The following is a 20,243-nucleotide window of genomic DNA, read 5'->3' as shown; positions in this document are numbered from 1 at the left end:
AAATGATATTCTTAAGTGAAATATACAGGACACACATGTATAAATACTGAACAGTTTTGCTAGTGTGAGAAACTGAAACTGTAAATAAGGACTAAAAGGTATAATAGACAATGTGAAATAGGAAGAAAAGTGGCAAAGGGGAAGGGGAATTGGGAGGGGGAGGGGAAAGGGGGGAGGGGAAAGGAAAGAGGGGAATGGAATTAATATGAGAAAACAAAAAATGGAAACAAAGTCTTTGTAGATAGGGAGGGATGGAGGGGTTGAAGGGAGGGCAGGGGAAGGTTGAAAAATAAGAACCAAGAGAGATTATATTAAGGTGCAAATTTCCAATGATGTATGTCATTATATTATATACCTAAAATGTACCAGTAAAATAAAATTTAAAAAAGAAAAAATTTACAGTGGTTGGTATTTGTGGTTATATTCATTTTGGAAGTTTTCTAAATTTTTTTCCTGCTAATTCTAGGCTACAGCCAGATATCCTGTTTTCTTTTTTCCTCAATCACTTTGTATTAATGATTTACTTCTGATTCTTCTGGAGATATAAAAAAGAAACCTTAAGATACACAACAAAACAAAAATGAAAAGGAACAGAGCTGTGTAAATGGGAGTATCGCACTCAGGTTATCTTTCATAAAAAGTCCAGGGTGACTTTAGGGTAAGCGCTGGAACGGCCACAGTAGGCATTTCAGGCTGAGAGGAGTGGACGTGCACGCAGCCTGGGAGGGCGTGGGGCGTGGCGAAGGGGTGTGGAGCACATGCAGATGCTGAGGGGTTCCCAGCTCTCCCCAAAGCAAGCACACTGTCAGGGAGCCCAGGCAGCACTGATAACCACCTGGTGGTCATCAAGGGCTGAAGGCTGTGAGTGTTCATCTCTCGGTGTTCTGGGCACTCATCTTTGTTTCTGTTCTTTTTCTCCTGCCATGGAGGATTGACTGCCTGGAGATTCGGTTTGTCCGTGTAAACTTCCAGAAGGAGACAGACACAGAGATCGGGGAGCAAAACCAAGGGTGGTTTGGTTAGCTACTCTCTGGGGACACTTGGTCCCCACTGGCTAGTTGCCCACAGAGAAAGGTCACGGGGATAAGGTGTAAGCCACATGTTGGAGGGGCCACAGGCTATCAATTATGTGCCTTGAGGACTATTACTGTACCTCCTTTCCCTAACAAGGAGGCAGTGATGGAAAACATTCAGAGTAAGGTAAGCTCCACTCAGAATGCAGAAGCTGGAGAGGCTCAAGAAAGTAAAATGCATGCCCCACCTCCCAACCACAAAGCTCACCCCTTTGATAAAAACCAAGAGAGCAAGCTGCCAGGGGGTTGTGGAGAAGCAGAACCCTTGAGCACTGTTGGGAATGTAAAACGGTGCAGTTGCTGTGGACAATAATACCAAAGTTCCCTGAAATGCTAACTGGGATTGCAGTCAGATCCAGCAGTTCACTTACTGCAATTATTTTCAATTTCACCATTCATGTAAAGGAAATATATTTTACATTTGGATATTTTGCCATCTTTGTTCTCAGCTAGTAGATTTGTAATTTATGTGTTTATTTTTGCTTACTTTGTCAGTTATACTTGGTTTATATTTACTGAAGCATGAGCTTCTCAAGTTCTAAAACCTGCCTGCATATATCCAGTTTTGACTTTGGGCCAAAGAAAGATCCTACGTGAGTAATGGCTGCAGGACAGCCACACCTAAAGCACTTTCCTCTGCATAACGACATTCAGACAAATTATTCCTCAGCTCAGAACACAGCAAGGAACTGTCTCAGGGAGGTGTCTTGGTTTAATAAAACACATTGAGTTTTCCTCCCTAGACCCAGGTGAGGAGGCTCCTGTTTGTTGAATTTAATATGCAGGGAAATTCTCTGCAGGGCTCCTTAAAACATGAATTCTTGTGATCTCCATGCAGTGCGGTGTAGGTGGGGCTGGGGTTTTGTAGTGTAACAAGCTCTCTGGTGAAGCTGCACTGGCCCACGTCACACTCGGCAGCACTGTTGAATCCACATGCCCACCTTTTCTTCTATCTTCTCTAACATTTGGACCTTTGAGCTGGCTTACAAACAATCCTGCCTGTGAGATCTACTATCCCTGTCACTTCTGGGTCTGTTTCTAAGGAATGTGTTTTCTTAGTTAAACTTTATATTTTCCTGCTCTTTTGGTTCCCTGCTTACTTTTGATTGGGTGCTGAACTATACAGATACATTGTAATTGGCCTGTAGATTTTGTTATCTTCTCTTTCTGCATAGAATGCAGTTGCTTACCTGAGGTGCACTTTTTAAAGTTTGCTTTCAGGCTTTATTAAAGTAAGTCTGTAACATCTTTTAACTTTGGTACTACTGAGAGGCCCTTTGCTTTTTTTAAAAATAAATTTTATTTTATCCCATTTCACCCTCAAGCCCCCTCCCATCCCTATGTACAAGCTTTCTTTCCATTTTTTCTTCTATTTTCACTTTTTTCTTGTCCCTTCCTTCCTTTCTCCCTCCCTCCTCCCTTGTTCTCCTTCCCAGTTGAACATTTTCTTCCCATTTCCAAATATCCATTATATATTTCAGTTCTTTTTTCCACTTTTGTTTTTTCACACCAGAGAAATAGTGCAGTATTTAAACACATGCATCCAATTTATTTCACTTAAGAATCCGGTTTTAAGGTCTATCTATTATGTATAAATGTCTGAACCTCATCCTTCTTTATGGCAGAGTAGTACTTCACTGTATAAAAAAACCCACATCTTTATTGGGGTGCATATATATCTGTGGTATGATGCTTTTAATTCTTTTGGCAAGATACCCAGCAGGGGAATAGCTGGATCAAATGTAACCTGTAGTCCAAGTTTTTTGAGGAATCTCCACACTGATTTCCACAGTAGTTGCACCAGTCTACACTCCCACCAACAGTGGAGCAGGGTTCCTCTTTCCCCACAGCCTCTCCAGCATTTGTTATTGATTGATTTCTTGATAGCCATTCTTTCTGGGGTGAGGTGGACTCTCAGTGTTGTTTTCATTTGCATCTCACAAATGACCAGTGATGTTGAATATTTTTAAATATATTTAGTTTCTGTTTCTAATTCTTCATCTGAGAAGTGTCTTTTTAAAATTTCAGAGGCCCATTTTTGCATTGGGTCTTTACATTTGGGGGATGGTCTGAGTTTTTTGAGTTCCTTATATATTCTAGATAATAGTCCTTCATCTGGATGGCTGGTAAAATTTTTTTCCCCACTCTGTGGGTTGTCTCTTCACTTTGTTGTTGTTGGTTTCTCTTGCTGTGCAAAAGCTTTTTCATAAGATGAGGGTCCCAGGTGTTGATTCTTTGTAGTATTTCCTGTGTGTTCTGGGTTTTGTTCATGAAGTCTTTGCCTACTCCTGTGTCCTCAATCCTTGTACCTATTCTCCTTTCTAATATTTTTAATGAGTTAAATTAATATTTTTAAATACTTAGGTCTTTGATCCATTTCAATTTCAGGCTAGTGAATGGTGAAAGATATTGGTCTAGTTTCAATCTTCAGCATGTGGAAAGCTGGGTTTTCCAGCACCATTTATTTATTTATTTAAATTATTTATTTTTTGGTACCTGCTATCAAACTTGGGTCTTTGCGGTTGCACAGCAGGCAGTGAAACCACTGAACTAACTCCCCGGCCCTCCAGCACCATTTATTTATTTATTTATTTATTTTTAATTTTTTAATTTTTTTTTTACCTTTATAAGCCATACCTGTATTCCTGATCCACAGAAACTATGAGATGATAAACGTACATTGGTTTTAACTGCTAAATGTGTGTTAATTTGTTATTCAGCAATATATAACTAACATAGTGTATATACACATATTTACACTGCAAACCTCAGAATAGTTGTCCAAAACCCCTCAAAAAGGTATCCTGGAACAGTATTTTAATAGAAAGTATATGACTGCTTTGCTCATATTGTTATAGGAATACAGAATTACAGGCTGTGGTATGAGAAATTCTCATCGTTCAATGTTCCTTCTTGCTTTTTAAAATTTATATATTAATTGGTACATTTTAGGTACACAATACATTTACATTTATCATTGGGTGCTTGTACCTGTACATGATGTATCTTAGTTCTTATTTTTTCCCCCATTACCTATGCACCCTTCACCCCCTCCACCCTTCCCTATTTACATAGACTTTGTTTCCATTTTTTTCTTTTTCATAATTTTTCCTTTCCCTTCTTTCCTTTCCCATTCCCCTCCCACCACCCCTACCCCTTTGGACCTTTGCCTATTTCAAATTATCAATTATTTCTTCTAATCATTTTCATCCTTATTTACACTTTCAGTTTCTCACACTAGAGATACTATTCAGTATTTACACATGTGTGTCCTATTTATTTCACTTTAGAGTATGGCCTCAATATGCATCCATTTAGCTATAAATGACTCTAGTTTCTTTGTTTTTTATGGCTGAGTAGTACTCCATTTTATAAAAAAAACCCCTCATCTTCTTTATCCAGTTTCCAGTTGATGGGCACTTAGGCTGTTTCCAAACCTTAGCTATTACAAACTGTCCAGCACCATTTATTAAAGAGGTTTTCTTCCAATAGAGGTGTTTGCTCCTTTGTCAAAGATAATGTGGTTGGGTATGTTTGGAGTTGTTTCTGCATCCTCCAGTTTGTTTGTTTGCCAGTGACATGCTGTTTTTATTACCATAGCTTTGCAGTATAATTTAAAGTCAGGGACTGTGATAACCCCTCCTTTGCCTTTGTTGCCTAGAATTGCTTTTGCTATTTTAGATCTCTTCTGGTTCCAAATGACTTTTAGGGTTGTTTTTTCTAATTCTGTGAGAGGCCTTTTGAAGGGATTCACCCACTGTCTCCTCTATTATCAAGGTCTCCAGTGTGGCTCATGTGAAGAAGGATTATTTCCCACTGGATCCGAATTCTGGGAATTGTTTCATCTTCTGATTTCTGGTTCTTCTTTCTTCAGACAAAGACAGTTACTTCTCTTTGACTATAATTCAGGGGTCAAAGACTGATATGGCACGTAGCTACCCTTCTGCAGATATTATGAGAAGAAATATCAGCCCCTGCCTTCTTTTAAAGCTGGGGTATTGATTGGTCCAACCAAATGATTAAGAGTTAAAAACAGAGGAATATCAAAAGAAAATAGCTAGAAGATAAATAATGATTTTCCTTTGAGATCTAAAAAACAGGAATTATAGATGTTTGGTGGGAAAAAGAATAACACTATTCAATGTAATGTTATTACAGAATTACATGTTCTGCTAACCTCCAGTACTTTTCTTACCCATTTTATGATGCCTGAAATTCTACAATTGTTTCTTTAGGTTAAAACTTTATTTTAAAATTCAAATTAATAAGTAGTTCCCTTGGAATAGTGATAATTTTAAGTTTCATAAGTTGTCTAGGGGAAATATTTGGTAGAATATTTGATAGAAGCAGTTTTTGCAATTGGAGAGAGAGCTAAAAAGAAGATGGTAAGGAAACATTGGGCCAGGGATTCCAGGGTAGGGGTAAGTTCAGAAATGGGGTTGGAGTAGTGGTTACAATTTAGATATATATTATATAAAATAAACTCCCTTCCACTGCAGCTGAGAATTAATGTCATCGAACAGTACATCTCACTCACAGAAGGCAGTAGCTCCTTTTAAAGGAAGCTTCTGACAAAGCACAATGTCTTAGCTCATGGCTAGAGCCACTGGGAATGGTTTGTGGATCAAGAGTGAGTTTTCTTTTCTGGCAGAAAGTTGCATTTCTACATGTGGAGCTGCTCATTATGATCCCGGGCTACACAGCTGTGTCGTGATCAGTGCTGGCCCTGAGAACTGAGTCCTTCTGAGTGTGCTGCTCCCCTTCGAGCACAGTCAGTGCCTTTGGACTGGGTTCCCCTGGGTGCTGCCGCCATCTGAGGCCTGGCCCAGATGATCCCCTGCCCAGCAGTGGCCCTGGTTTTGCCCTCACTGTGGCAGAGCTGGTTCTAAACCAGTCTGTCCTGAAGCATAGTCTCCAGGCATGGGGGCATTGGAACCGTCCGTGACAAACACAGGTCTGGGCCCAATCTCAGGATAGTTGGATTCCTGGAGCACATGTGGGCCCCAGGAATCTGTATTTTGGGAAAGCTTCTCAGGTAAGTTTTATGTGCCTGCTTTGAAAACCATCATTCAGATCATGAACTTTGATAAAGAAATTTAGTATACAATCTCTGTACTTAAAATATTATTTAAAACTTGTACACCTGTGTTGGACTTGTAATGTTACTGTTAATATATTACATAGATCATTAACACAGGCAAACATAAAAATTAAAATGTAGAAATTTGAAAGGAATAAAAGTAGAAGTTCGAGTATTGTAGACCTCTATCCCACTGGGTTGTATTTGCACCCCTCCCCACTTTTGAGATCCCTGTTCTGAACTTGGGGGAAATGTAGTTGGAGAAGTAGTTAGTTACAATAATTTTGTAAACAAGTCAACTCAGATGCTCCCAGTGAATTTTTGGCGCATTGATTCACAACCAGAATGACGTTCAAACTACTCTGCAGGCCAATTAAATAGGAATCTGGGTTGGGACTCGGGAAATTATCATTTCTAAAATTTCCTGATCCAACCCCAATGTGCAGAAAGGGTCAAAAACCTCTCAATTAGAACAATGCTCCTACACTTCAACATGAAGAGAATTGCCTGGGGGTCTTGTTAACGCACACACTCCTGGGGTCTCCGTGCAGTGGGTGCAGTTGGAGCTGAGATGCTGTGCTTAATAAGCTGTCAAGTGCAGCAGTGCACTGGTCCATGCATGCCAGCAGCACTGAGGTGATGGCGTTGCTTCTAGACTTTCAAACTGGCCCAAATCTCTGCCCAGAACACACAGTGCCCAGCACTCACAACTTAGATCCAGTCTGCACCAGTTAGCCCTTTAGGATAAAACCATTATTTAAAACAGTTTAATTCTGGCTCTTCCTTAAGCATCTTAGAAATGGATTATCACCCATGTACTCAGAGAATGCTGATCATAAAGTCCACAATCACGGTGAACATCGTGGCTGTGTGATCCCAATTATCTGATAGTCAAGACACAGCAGCAAGTTTATTAACATACTTTCCTTCTTTCCCGGACTTTGTGTCTAATGTCGTATATTCCTCATATAAGATGGATCCTGGCTCCTGTGGTTTCTATTTCCCACATTCAGGTTTTCCCAGACATCTTTGGCACTGAGTTCCCACCGTGTCAGGTGCAGAAGAAGCAGGAGCCAGGAGACCGTTCTGGCATGATGGTGCCATTCTGTGTGGAAGTCCAGGAAAGGCTCTGCAAGCTTCCTGGGGCTTGCTCCCCTCAAGCCTAAAACAAGGAGTTGGACAAAATGAATTTTTCGAAGTTCCTTTCCAGTCCTAAGAGTGTCTTCTGTATTTTGGACCCAGAGAAAATAAGCTGTTCACTATGGAAAAGGGTTTGTGATTAGTAATTCAGTGCATTAAAAAATTAGTTCAAACACCCAGCTTCCTGGAGCTTTAGTGTTTTAGCTTTCATGGCAGAGCACACATAATTAAAATGGGCACATCCATAGCGACCTGGCTTGCTCCAGCCATGGTCAGGAAACCTTTCCACAGAATCTACTTGAAGCAATTAAAACCATTAGTTTCAATCTTCCTTTGGCAAAACAAAGGGACTCCATCCTGCTGGCAGAAAATGTGTTTTCCTGTATTAAAAGCCCATATGCCTAATAGAGACCCAAGGACATTATCATCAGATTCAAAGAAAGGAAGATGAATGATCTTTAATAAGGCTCACAGTCTGTTGTCCAACAGCATCGGGCTGGTAGGTAATGGCCAATGACTTACTATGAGGGGAGCTTGAAAGGGCATGTGTTTTATTCCTGATTTGAAGGACTAACAACCTAGTAATGCACATGTTTAGGAAAAAAATTGAACATTTTTGATGTTTTTATGAAAGAAAGGAGGTTATATACCCACTGTTAATTCCTCAGTGATTGCACTATGGCTCTATTTCTTAAGGAATAATTGGAAACACAGTAAAAGTTGTGTTCACAAAAAAATGCCAAGGGTGGGCTGAGGATTTAGCTCAGTGGTTCTGGCACCCGCCTTGCAAGTGCAAGGTCCTGAGTTCGATCCCTGGTACAAAAAAAATGTTGACGGTAGGTTTATACACACATAGAGCAGGAAATAATGTTTGCAGCATAAAGTCTAATATTAATAAATAAAAACGCAGTGTCTAATGAAAGCAGTTGAATGAATTTCTCCACCCGTAGAATTGAATATTACGCAACCATTACAATGAATTACTATAGAGATTATATAACAACCTGGAAAAATGGCTATGATGTGTTAACTTATAAAATCCGGGTATAGAATATATATGACAATAATTGCCGTGCACGTAGTGCATAGGAAGAGACTATGTAATAACGAACGGTTATATTAGAATGGAGAGATTATGGGAGACTTTTTCCTCTTCTTTCCTAACTTTCCCTAACATTTCTTTTATATGTCAGTGCAATATGCTATTAGTGGTATTTCATATTTAGAATGGAAGGCCAAAGCACACCTTTTCTAGCCATCCTGCCTGTGTTCAAACCTGGCTGCCCCTCTTCTCTTTGTACCTGGTGAATTTGGGGGAGTTATCAGCCCCTCCACTTACTTGCTGATTTATGAAGTTGAGGCCATTTTAGCAAGTACCTTATAGCCTGGGAAGATTTAATGAATTAATGTGTAGGAAAAGCCCGTGGATCGGAGAGCATGAAACATAGTAAGCATATATGCTATTTATTTTTGTTTAAAACCATTGCATTTATTACTGTAATAAATACCTGAGATGATCAAAGAATAGAGCAAATCTTTATTTTGGCTCACTGTTTTGGGGGTTTCAGTCCAAGATTGGTTGACCCCATTGGTTTGAGCTGGTGGCCAGGGAGCAATCAGGGCAGAAACCAGGGCAGAGCCCCCTCATAACTGGTGAGAAGAGACTGGGGTCATCACGTCCTTCAAGGACACAGCCTAGGGATCGAAGGGAGCCCATCAGGCTCCACTGGGTAAGGGTGCTGGAACCTCCCAGCAGTGCCTTCTCCACATGGCTCTTTGGGGGAACAGTGTCTACACTAGAGCAATCATTTGTCTTGTTTTGTCTGTAATGATTTTTCTATGGATAGAAGCAGTGTAACTCTTTCTTAAACTAAGAGATTATAAAAGTTCCTTCTGCATCACCTCTGACCCCTTCCTGGAATGAGAAAAACTTACTCTAGGCTTACATGTTTTTCCTGCCCTACCTACATTTTACATTTTTAAAATTGTTTTGCTTGGAAAGTCCACTCAGGCACAGGTAGGACACGAGGCACAGGTGGTCGCCATTGGAGTCACCTGAGTGAGACATCTAACTTTTGTTTCTGTTTCATTTTCTGAAATCAAAAAGAGTTTGCTATGATCTTGGTCAGCAAAGAAGGAAAATTTATTTTTAAGGAACAATCCTTTCTTTCAAGGCAAATTCACTTTCGAAAATGCTAAAAGGCAGAATCTAACTTTAATTCTTGCAAAACTCCCTCACACAGAGTCTGTTCTGGTGGTTAGGATCCAGCACAGAAGGTTAAAATTCAGACCCAGCAAACTTTTCAAATGAGAAAATACTGAGCACGTTTGGAAGTGGATGAGAGCCGAGTGTGGACACACACTGACAGTGGCACGTAGGCTTTTTAGCTAAACATTTCCAACCAGAAGGAGCTGGCCGGAAGTCCTATCCTGACTGTCCCCATTGCCATGGTGGCTCCTTAGGGTAGCCATGTTCTGTTCCTGTTATTATTATTCCCCGGCTTTAAATAATGTGCCTGGCTGCCACTGTTTGTCTTGATTTGTCAGTGTTTTCTGATTTGACAAATTGTCTCCCCCAGAATGTTAATTCACTTACAGGTAGAGTCATTCCTGTATATTTAGGGTTACTTCTACAATCTTATTCTGTTTCCCTTTTCTCCATTTAATGCTTTCTTTTCCACTTCCCTTTTCTGACCACTTGGACTTATCCAGACCTTTAAAAAGAATTGTCCCTAATTTAACCTCTTTTTTGGTTCTACTAGTGTAGAAATTATAACTTGTATGTCTGCTGATTAGTTACCATAACTGATTTTCAAGTGTTAAGCACATTTTTCACTATAAACAAATGTGGTGTTGGTTTTGCAGATGGCGTTTCTGGGTTGCTAACATTTTGGTTGGGGTTTTGCTTCTATGCTGAGGCATGAGCTTGATCTGTTTTTTACTGCCATTGTTGGGATTTGCTATCTTGACAGTGTTAATTCTTAAAATCAGTTAAGAGTTGAAATGCTTCTTCAATAACCTGCAAGAATTTGAATACAATTAAAATTACTCTTTAATTGTTAGATTATACTCAGCAGTGAAAAAAATCTAGAACTAGTTTTTTCCTTAGAAAAATTTAAATTATTGACTTGATTCATTTAATATTAAAGCCTATCTATATATTTTATTTATTAATTTTAACTATGTATACCCTGATGAGATTGAAGGATTTATCTCTATACATCTGAAAAACATTATTACTTGGACATGTAAGATATCTATTTTATTTACTAAAGCTCTCTGTCTCTCAATACTGGCTTCTGTCTCTTTTCTGTCCTGGTAGCACCTCCGACCAGCCTTTCCTCCTGAGACTTGCCATGTCTACTGTGTCCTCAGGAGCACATTTGTCACAGGGGGCAGGAGCTGGCTCATTGCTGTTGGGATTTTCGAGGAAAGAACCCTGCACTGTGGCTTCCATTCTGAGCAAGGTCTGAAATCAGCTGCAGGAAGGCAGGTGGTGCCTGTGGCCCCATCCAGAGAGCTCTGGCTGAACTGAAGGAGCAGATGCCATGGCTGTGGACAAGGCTGCGTTTGTCTCTCTGCCCCGGGGACCCAGAACAGAAACACAGCTGCTGTCTTGAGAAATTCACTGAACCGGAATCGAGTGAGGAAAGTTTAACTGCTTCTTCTCTACCATCATCCCCCTAATTGCTGTCAGTCTTGGACTGGTTTCCAGAGTTCAGACACATTGAATTCTGATGCTTTTCATCTACATGGGGGCCCATCTTTTTTTGAACTCATTTACCGTCTGGCTTCTGGTGGTGGAGTCCTAGATCACTTACCTAAGGCCATATGTTTTCTCCACATAGTGTTTAACTTGGGTCTCATGCCTTTTGATAGGAAGTACTTCACTTTATGCATAGAAGTGGACCGGGTAGAGCAAGGTTGAGCTGTTATGGGTACTGGGATGTGTTTCCTAGACCGCTCAGGAGAAGGGCTCAGCCCCAATCCCTGTGCCCTGGATGATGGCAGCTTCCCAGTCCAGGGGGAGCTTCCTCCTTCTGACTCTCAGTATCCAGCACCCTACAGACATGGGAGGGAGCTCCTGACCCTTTCTCCCCACTGCAGGCAGGGCTTAAGTGTCAACAGCAACATTCCCATGAGTCAGCAGTGGCTTCTGGTCAAATTTCATCAGCTCTTATCTCATCTTGCTCTCTTCCTTATTCCTCAAGAATACTGATCATATGGACCTCTCCCTGGAATCGGGTTCTCAGGAGTCACAGCAAGAGGGATAGTGATCACCCCAAGACCTAGAGTTAGTGTGAGCTCACAGCAGCACATACAGCAAGTATCTGAGGGCACCGAGTTGGGTGGAGTTGGGCACGTGGGATGTGTGTTACCGCAAAGCATAGTGGGAAGAAGGATGCTTTGAGGCACAGAGCTAGGAAAGCACCCTTTGGCCAGATCACAAAGGACCTTGAATTTACCTGAGATTTGTAGAGCCTTAGATTCTGGTAGAAGCACCCTAGGTGTGGATGGGAGGAACCCTGTATTGATTGGAAGAACAAGGTGGAACCCTTTGCTGCATGGAATTCAGGGGGCCAATGCATGAAATAGAGGGGGAATGCATGGAAGAGAGGGGGCCAATGTCACTGGCATGGCAAAGATATTTTCATTTCTTGAGTGGGATAGCACTGAGCCAACAACAAATGTTTGCAGATAGGAACAGTCACTAAGCGATAGCAAAGTGTCTAACTACTCAGCTCCTCATTGAAAACTCATTTCATTGTTGACTAACCCGTCAGAATTCTGGAAAGTTCTTTTACCCTATCAGGGCCACACAGCCTTCGACTCTCATGGTTTGTAGGGAAATGGCACCCACAGGGTAAGGTCTGCACATTGTCATTGTTCAGATATGCAACAGCTCCCTGCTGTGCATTATTAAAGACATAAATCTGAACTTGTGCTGAATAGGTACCGAGGAAATTTGATTTGTACATCCTTATAACATAAGAGAGTTACTTCAGCCTCAAAAGCAGACTACTTACTGTCTCATTAAATGATCACCCTACAGCAATATTTTTTGATAAGTGATATCACTGACAGCTCTGAATGTCCTGTTTTAAATGCAGTAGAGAATGCAACGTATCATAAATAAAATCCAAGATAACACTCGCTTATTTCATTGCCAGTAATTCATCAGAAATGAAAAAAATTCTGAACTGATGATTGCAGAAGCTGCAACTAAAAATTAAGCTGTTTGATTAGAAATCTCTGTAAATACTAAGAGAATCAGGGTAGATGTAGATGACAGAGGAGAATGAAAAGGAGGAAAGGCAGAAAGCAAAGGGATCTATCTGCTGTGCTCAACAGGAGAGAAAAATGGTGTTTTTCTAGAGACTGAGCAAGCTCTTCAGAGTTCTGCCACCAGCAGAAAATCAGCCCAGTGCCTTTGACCTCCAATTCATTCATGTGAATGTAGTAAATCCTCTTGCATAAAACAGTTCTTGAAGTGCAGTGTAGCAACTCCTGAGGTACAAGCTGTGAACTTTACAGTACAATGTATTCAGGGGCAAGTGATGCTTTGTGTGCATTTCATGAAAAGGATTGGAAGGCACCATGATATTCTGTTGTCACTCTCAGGCTCAGTAGCTGCAAAAATAAAAACATGAGTTAGTGGTGGTAAAACTCCACATAGGAAAAGTTATTTCTAATGACTGCAGCAATCCAGTGCTCTGTCAGGACAAGGCTGTGCTAGCCACACCTGCAGGGGAAGCTGGGAAATGTCGTCTATGTACCCAAAGCCACTCCCCAAGTCAGCTCTGTGCTCTGGCAGCTCTGGGGTCCCCTAACTTTCTCTTCTACATGAGCCCTGCTGCCTTCAGAAAGTGACCAGCCCCCCCGCCCCCTCATTGACTTTTCTGATAACTTCTGGCTGGGGAAGGCTGCATTAATCCAGTCTTAAACATAGAAATAAAAAACACTATATTCAGTTCATTTTAATACAAAAATATTAGAGATCTAATAGTGTTGAAGTATTGCAATAAATTCTGTGAGTAGAGGTAGGTAGGAAGATATTTTTAGGGCTCTCAGGGAGTTCAGATAACATATTCTTTTTTTGTTTTGGTACCAGGGATCAAACTCAGGACCTTGCACTTGCTAGGCAGGCACTGTGCCGCTGAGCTAAATCCTCGGCCCCAGAGAACATGTTCTAATAGGACCCAGTTTCAACACAACACAATAAGCTCTTGCATCTTTTAGGAGAGCTAAGGGTTTCCTCTTTCTGTGTTTTAAAGAGGAGTCTTTCATTAGGGGATGATCAGAAACTTGAATACGATGGTACTGATATTTGAGTTAAGTTTATGTTATTTGTCATTAACTTAAGCAAAGCCTATAAAATTTTGGTAAGTCTCTAAAAATGCAAGCATAGAGAGAAACTGGTTTTGTAACAGTGTTATTTGATTCCAGATGGAGAAGTGGACCTCGGGCTGTCAGACTGGCCAGTGCACAGCAGGCCATTGACACTATTTTTACTGTACTTCAAGGTCTGTGATGTTGACACGGTTGTCATCGGTTCCAGCCTTGTCCTGCAGCACAACCAGGGACACGTGACATCAGCTCAGCTAGTCTCTCTGGTTATGTCCTGTAGCCCTTGGTGGCCTCCAGAGCCCAAGAGCATGGGCATAAGAGAACCTCACACTCTGTGATTGAGGACAGAGTAACTTTTGGGTCCTCCCATGTAACTAGATGCTGTAATGGAAAGAAACTCAACCCAAGGGCCTGAATGTGCAGGCAACAGTCAGTGCCTGGGTCTCTTCATGCATGGATGTAGAGCTCCAGATAAATGACCTTTCTGGGAACTGTGTCTCCTGTTCAGTGAGTCTATTGTTCTATTCCATAACTGACTTTCATTAGTCTATTGCTACTGTTGTTTAGATCTGACATCACCCAGAGCTCACAGGCCAATGGCTGGACAGCCTGCCTTTGGTGCCACTGGAAGGGGCCTTAGTACAAGGAAGTTGGCTCACAAGAGTAGTGACCTTTAGGGAACACTGGGACCTTTCCTGTCTCCTGCTGACTCCTGGCCACAGCGAAGTAAACAGGTTTCCTCTGCCATGCGCTTCCTGCTGTGGTGTCCTCTGTCACCACCACTCCACATGCAATGGGGCCAGGTAACTGTGGTCTGCAATCTGAGCCCAAGTAAACATCTCCTCCTTTAAGCTGATTTCTATCAGGTATTTTGTCACATTGACGGAAAGCTGACCAACACAACTGTCTGTGTAGAAAGTTCCAAAGTAAATAAATTCCAGTGACTATAAGCAACTTTAATGTGAGTTCTTTTGTTATTTAAATATAAACTTACGTATGTGAGGATAATACATCAGCCATCTGGAAGGCCATGGATTTAGCTAAGTGGTTCCACTGCCTGCCTCGCAAGCGCAAGGTCCCAAGTTCGATTCCTAGTACCAAAAACAAACAAACAAAACACATCAGCCATCTGGAAGTCACTTGTATTTATGGTACCTTTAATTTATCCCTTAGCATGTTCTGTGCCATATCTTGCTTATTATCCTCTGAATACAAATTATCAACTATCTGAAACTTATTCCACAAGCCGTGCACAGTTCCAGTGTTTTGCAAATTCTACTGTGAAAGACAATGTACTAAAAGTGAGTAGGCTTGCTTTTGGATATGTGTCCAAGTTTGAATCCTGGGCAGTGTTGGCTTCTACTGAAAATAAAATTAATCAAAACTCTAGTTTGTGATCTTTTGAAAGATAAAACTATGGGGATTACTCTAATGTATTGAAGGTGTCCATGTACTCTGAGCACAGCTAGCAATAAGTCCCTGGAAAATATGAGCATGGCTTTGGCAGATTATCAAGGTTCAAGGAAATCAACTTAATGCACATCCAAGGCTACCATTTCTAGAGCAGATTGGTGGATTTTGGGTTTATGGTTTCATTTGGCATGCTAACTCTGGGAGCGTGGGAGACGTTTTTCATCATTGCAGAGAAGGGAACAATACGTTTTGCCTCCCACATTCAATGTGTATCCTCATATTTTATCTCAGCATCTGAAACCCTAAGTAGCTTCCTCCACAGCAAAAGCCACAGGGGGCTGAAATGAAAGGGTCATATGGAGGAATCTGTGGTACAAGCCGGCCACCATTCCTGAGAGCCCCCGTCCTGTGTGTTCTCAGAGTGTGGAGTGATATTTGGGTGGTCATTAAGGGGACAGAGGCTTCCCCCCTCCACTACTTGGCCTCCAGAGATTCTCGATTTATAGAACTGTATTTTTCTTAGTATCTGAAGATGCTACTTTGCTCTTCCAAAGTATAGAAATCTAGTGAAAATATTCCAGATCATGAAACTTCCTGCCCATAGAGCTACACCCAAAGTTCATAGAAAATAATATAATCAACTCCCTTCTTTTTCAGAAATTATGTAACTTCCAGCAGACATTTTCAGCTAAGGGGGTGGGCATGCAGGTTGTTCAGGAATCGCTTTGACACTGTCCCTCTCGAGGCCCTGCTTTTCCCAGGGGTTCTGGCCATTCCTGCTGGGACAGCCTGGGTAGACTCAGCCCTGTGGCCCATAGCACCTGTTAAGAGTGGCCTGTATCTCCTGGGTACTGGGGTGGAAAAAGGCTCAGAACACAGCCCCATGGTTTTCGAGCAGTATTTCTGAGCTGTGTCCCTAGCTCTTGGGAGAATTCATGAAATTAGTAATGGAGACCTCAGACAGCATTAACTACTTTTTAAAACAGCCTTAAGGAACCTGTATATCTACTGATAGTGCAAGCTGCTCCTGCTGCCGGCTGAAATCTGGCCTTTGTCGTTAAGCTAAAATTATATCAACCCCACAAAGAGCAGCTACATGTTCCCTGATAATCAGAAATGGAAAAATGAATTTCTACTTAATTTACTTTGATCATTCAATAAATGGAGCATTTCAAAGCAATAGACACATATAAAAGGTCATTTAGCTGGTAAAGGTTTGGAAACCACTGACCCGAACTCACATAGGACTGAGAATAATCTGATTTCTTTTTAGTCAGGCTTTCTTTCTTGACAATAACACATATGAATATAAGTACATAGGTATGCACATTGCTTCCAAGTAGAACTTAAGGGAGAACAAACAAGGATACACCTCTAAAAATATTGGTAGCTGTAATCATTTATCAATTTCAATTATGATGTTTTAAAATCATTCATGTCTTATGTATGCCTCGGTGCATTTGAATTTCACAGCCTTGCTCTCCCTGGGATGGGTGCTGTGGGTGGTGAGATTGTGGGTTGCTCAACCTCAGAACGCTTTTTCTCAAAATTAGTATCCTCTGCAAGTTGGGGGTCTTACATGAAATGCATGTTTTTCCTTAAAATACATCTGCAAATACAATTCCCATACATTACGGTTATCACTATTTTCTGCACCATGGCTTAGATATTAAAATCTGTACATTGGCTCTCTTGCTTTCTGTGATAGACTTAGCAGAATTTCCACCCGGCAATATTTATTAAGAAAGTTTTTGTTAAGCTCGCAGAACCACAGGGCAGAGGGAAAAGGCCTTGGAAGCTAATGGTTTCTAGTTTTTTGGGAGCAGAAAGTTATTTGTCTTTTTCTCTGCCTTCCTCCTGGTGCCACATAGAATTGGAAGAGAGGACAGAGGAGGACAGCACTCTGAAATGGTGGTGAGGCTCACAGCCCCAAGACTGGTTGCACAGGCTCAAGATGGACAAATGAGTGAGTCTGTAGGTTTGATCTCCACGATGCTGGCCAGGAAGCAATGAGGGAAGCTGGCCTGCTGATACTCCTCTGTGTGAAAGGGTGTTGTCTAATTCCGAAACTGCAGTTAGTTCTCAGAGACTTCTGCCTCTTCAAACAATGGCCAGTCAGCTCTGGAGATTCCAGGTCACCCTTTTAAGTAGCTTGCACAGAGAGCGAAAATATGTGCTCAACATCAATCCCTTTTGCTTCACTGATTTACCGAGCAATGCCTTGGTGCTCTTGGAATGATGGAAACCTACAATATTTCACTGTTCTGCTGGGGACACAGTGGTTCCTTGACCAGATTTTAACCAAAGGAGGTTGGGCAGAGAAGAAGAGAAAAGATGTGAAGAATGCGAAACATTACAGTGCAAAAACATTCTTTGAAATGGTCTTTTAAAGTCCCTTTCTTATTTCTGCCTTTTTCTGCTGCCAAGCAGGAGCCATGTTGGAAATGCAGCAGAGGACAGAGGATATCTGGGGGCATTTGTGACCTTCTCTGCAGTGGGTGCCTGATGCTGGCTGGAGGAGGCTTCCTGGATTTCTGTGTGCTCTGAGTGTCTAACCCACGGCTGACGCCTAACAGTGGTGAGGAAAATCAGAGACAATCGTCCTTTGGTCAGTGATTTCAGGGTTGCTCTCAGCCTGCTTCAAGTGACTTTTGATGTTTCACACCTGTCTTATGAGGATAGCCTTCCTTCTTATCTCAGTGCGAGCAGAGTGCTTTAAGAGACCTTTCAACCATGTGGGCAGGCCAAGAACACGAGAGATCTGAGTTAGAGGTGTGGGGCGGGAGAGGGCTGTGGGAACAGCCGAGGGGTCTGGTAGGAGGTCAGCGAGGGTGTCCTGCTCTCCCTCTGCTCACCTTGAACTCACACCCCTCGAGGGGCAGCACGGCACCTGGCTGGCAGACTCCACAGGCCTGGCTGACACTGTTTATAGGGCGCACCTGCCCTTCCCCGCTGTCCCTCGAGGGCAGATGCCTTCCCCAGAAGTAAGTCTCTCATCTGCGGCATCTGCCTGAGGAGGTCCTGAGGCTGCAGGGGAAGGACAGGGAGGACACAGGCTGCTGGCCCAGGAGACCGTTGGTGAGAGTGTAAACAGCACAGTGGGGTCTCCAGGGACCAAAGGTGGGTGGAAACGTGGTCTTCGTGGCTGTGGCTGGCCACCCCTGTCTTCTCAGTCCTCTTCCTCCTCGGAGCTCTGGGCAGGGCAAGGCTGAGCTTTCCTGCTTTACACCTTGTGGGCAGTGTGGCCTTTGGGGCACCTGCTCCCCTGCGCTACTGCCCAGTGAAAGCTGCCTGACACTTGCATCCCTGCAGGGTCGGGGTTGTGTCCTCACAAAGCTGTATTGCAAAGGCAGGTGGCAGGAGACAGGGGCTCACCGGCTGGAGCTTACAAATCGCTGGTCTTTCCAAGGTGTGCTCCTTTGGCTGCTGACTTTGACCCCTCTTTAGGCCCCAGAAACACAGGTGATAGTTTAAGCCAAAGGAAGAGGAGGGCCCTGCTTTGTGTTGGCGTTGTTACCTGAGCCTCAGCTGTGTCCCAGGTCCCTTCCTGGGGTCCTGTGGGGCCCACCTTGCCCTCCACCCCCAGCTTTCATTGCACTTCCTAGGCTCACAAATGAAGCTTTGTTTTTTCTTGTTACTGGAAAATTTAAAAGCTAGAATGTCAGAAGAGGATAGCTGCATCTCACAAAGCTTCTAGCAGTAGAAGTCACCAAGTCTAGCAATAGGAGTCACCATGGCAACACACAGTTTTGGGGGATTAGAGCATTTTGAAGTGGGAACTGATAAGAAAAAAGTGCTGCATGCAGCCGGCTGAGGTCCTGGTTTGAGGCAGAAAAATACCCTGAGGTTTCCCCAGAGGACAGAGGTTGAGAAAAACGCAGTCTCGCTCACAGAGGTGCCTGGCCCAGGGGACATCCAGGTAGGAAGTGAGCAGATCCAGGGCCGCTTGTGCTCCGTGGCTGAGGAGGGGGCTGTTCCCCCTACTGCGCTTATGTGGTGAGGGGCATAGGTGCTGGAATCAGTGTCCTTTCCTCTGCAGCTGTTTCCATCTACATCCGGTGTGGATGTGGCACTTGCACTGTGCCTCCTCCAAGAGAGATTTTAGGAACAACGGCACAGGCCTGCCCGGTGCCCTCACTCAGCGTTGCTTGTTCTAAACCCAGAGCGAAGGACACTGGCCCGCGCTCTCTGACCACAGAGCAGCGTGGCCGCAGCACCCATCGTGGCCCAGCCTCCGAGACGGACAGAAGCGTCAGGGTGACTCCCAGCATGCCTCCGCGTCTGCACCTCACCCGGACCGCCTTGTCCTTCTCTCCTTCTTTGCTCCTGTCCAGGGCAGAGGCGAAGCCAAGTCTGCAAAATGAGTAGGAGGTGACAAAGCTCCCTTCACAGAGGCCCTTCCTGTCGCGCAACGTGCGGTGCTCTTCATGAAGCACACGCGCAGCCAGGGTGAGAGCTGAAGGGCGGATGGCGCAGCCCAAACAGAGGCGGTGGTGAGTATTATCCAGCGGAGGCTGCGTTGATCACATCGACTGCTGACAAATGACGGCTTTGGTTTGTGCATACCCTCAGTGATGTGGATTCCGAGTCTTATTTTAATTAAATAATTCTACCAAGGCATAAAACTGATCACTCACAAAGCTCCAATTGCAGGCCAGCCCTCTGGCCTCTGATCTCGCGACACAGAAGGTGGGAGCAAGGACCCTGGGGTCCCATGGCCCGGACTTACTCCTGCTTCTGCCTCTCCTGTGAGAAGTGCCCGAACCTCTCTTTGTCGGCGCTGTGCAGTTGCTAGAAAGATTAAATGAGCAGCGTCTTAGGAAGGTTTAGAATGAGAAGTGTAAGTAATTGGCCTGAGTATGACCTTCGCACTTGTGCAAGATAAAGATTTTCTGTGTCCCTCAGAAGTTGGATAGATCAGCTGACCCCGAGAAATGGAGACATCTCCAAGCTTCATTTTCTCTTCATCTGCAACATTAGATGATAATAGGACACCCCTCCATCAAGATCCCTGCAAGATTCAATCCACGCAAGTGTGAAGACTTGAACAGAGTACCTAAAATTTATTAACGGCTCCATTTCTGTGATTAGGATTGCTCACTGTTATTGTATTAACTCTTCCGGAGTGGAAATCTATCCCGCACATTTAACCAGCTTGAGACACACAGATGGAAGACAGTCTATTACCC

The 20,243-nt window shown here is 43.1% G+C and overlaps 1 protein-coding gene across 1 annotated transcript in view; it reads right to left on the bottom strand.

Moving 5' to 3' along the window:
- Ddit4l (DNA damage inducible transcript 4 like) overlaps positions 1 to 19,770 on the bottom strand; it is a 107,333-nt gene extending 87,563 nt beyond the window's left edge. Inside the window, 2 exon segments of the mRNA XM_087198773.1 lie at positions 19,347 to 19,510; positions 19,692 to 19,770. Coding sequence (XP_087054899.1) covers positions 19,347 to 19,510; positions 19,692 to 19,770 — 243 coding nt within the window.
- Between the last annotated feature and the right edge of the window lie 473 nt (positions 19,771 to 20,243).

Source organism: Heterocephalus glaber, unplaced genomic scaffold (genome assembly GCF_053883595.1).
Source record: "Heterocephalus glaber isolate CG9 unplaced genomic scaffold, H.glaber_assembly_v1.0 deba00001688, whole genome shotgun sequence".
Lineage (NCBI taxonomy): Eukaryota > Metazoa > Chordata > Mammalia > Rodentia > Bathyergidae > Heterocephalus > Heterocephalus glaber.
The sequence above is the reverse complement of the archived record's forward strand: the minus strand, read 5'-3'. Positions and strand labels throughout refer to the sequence as shown.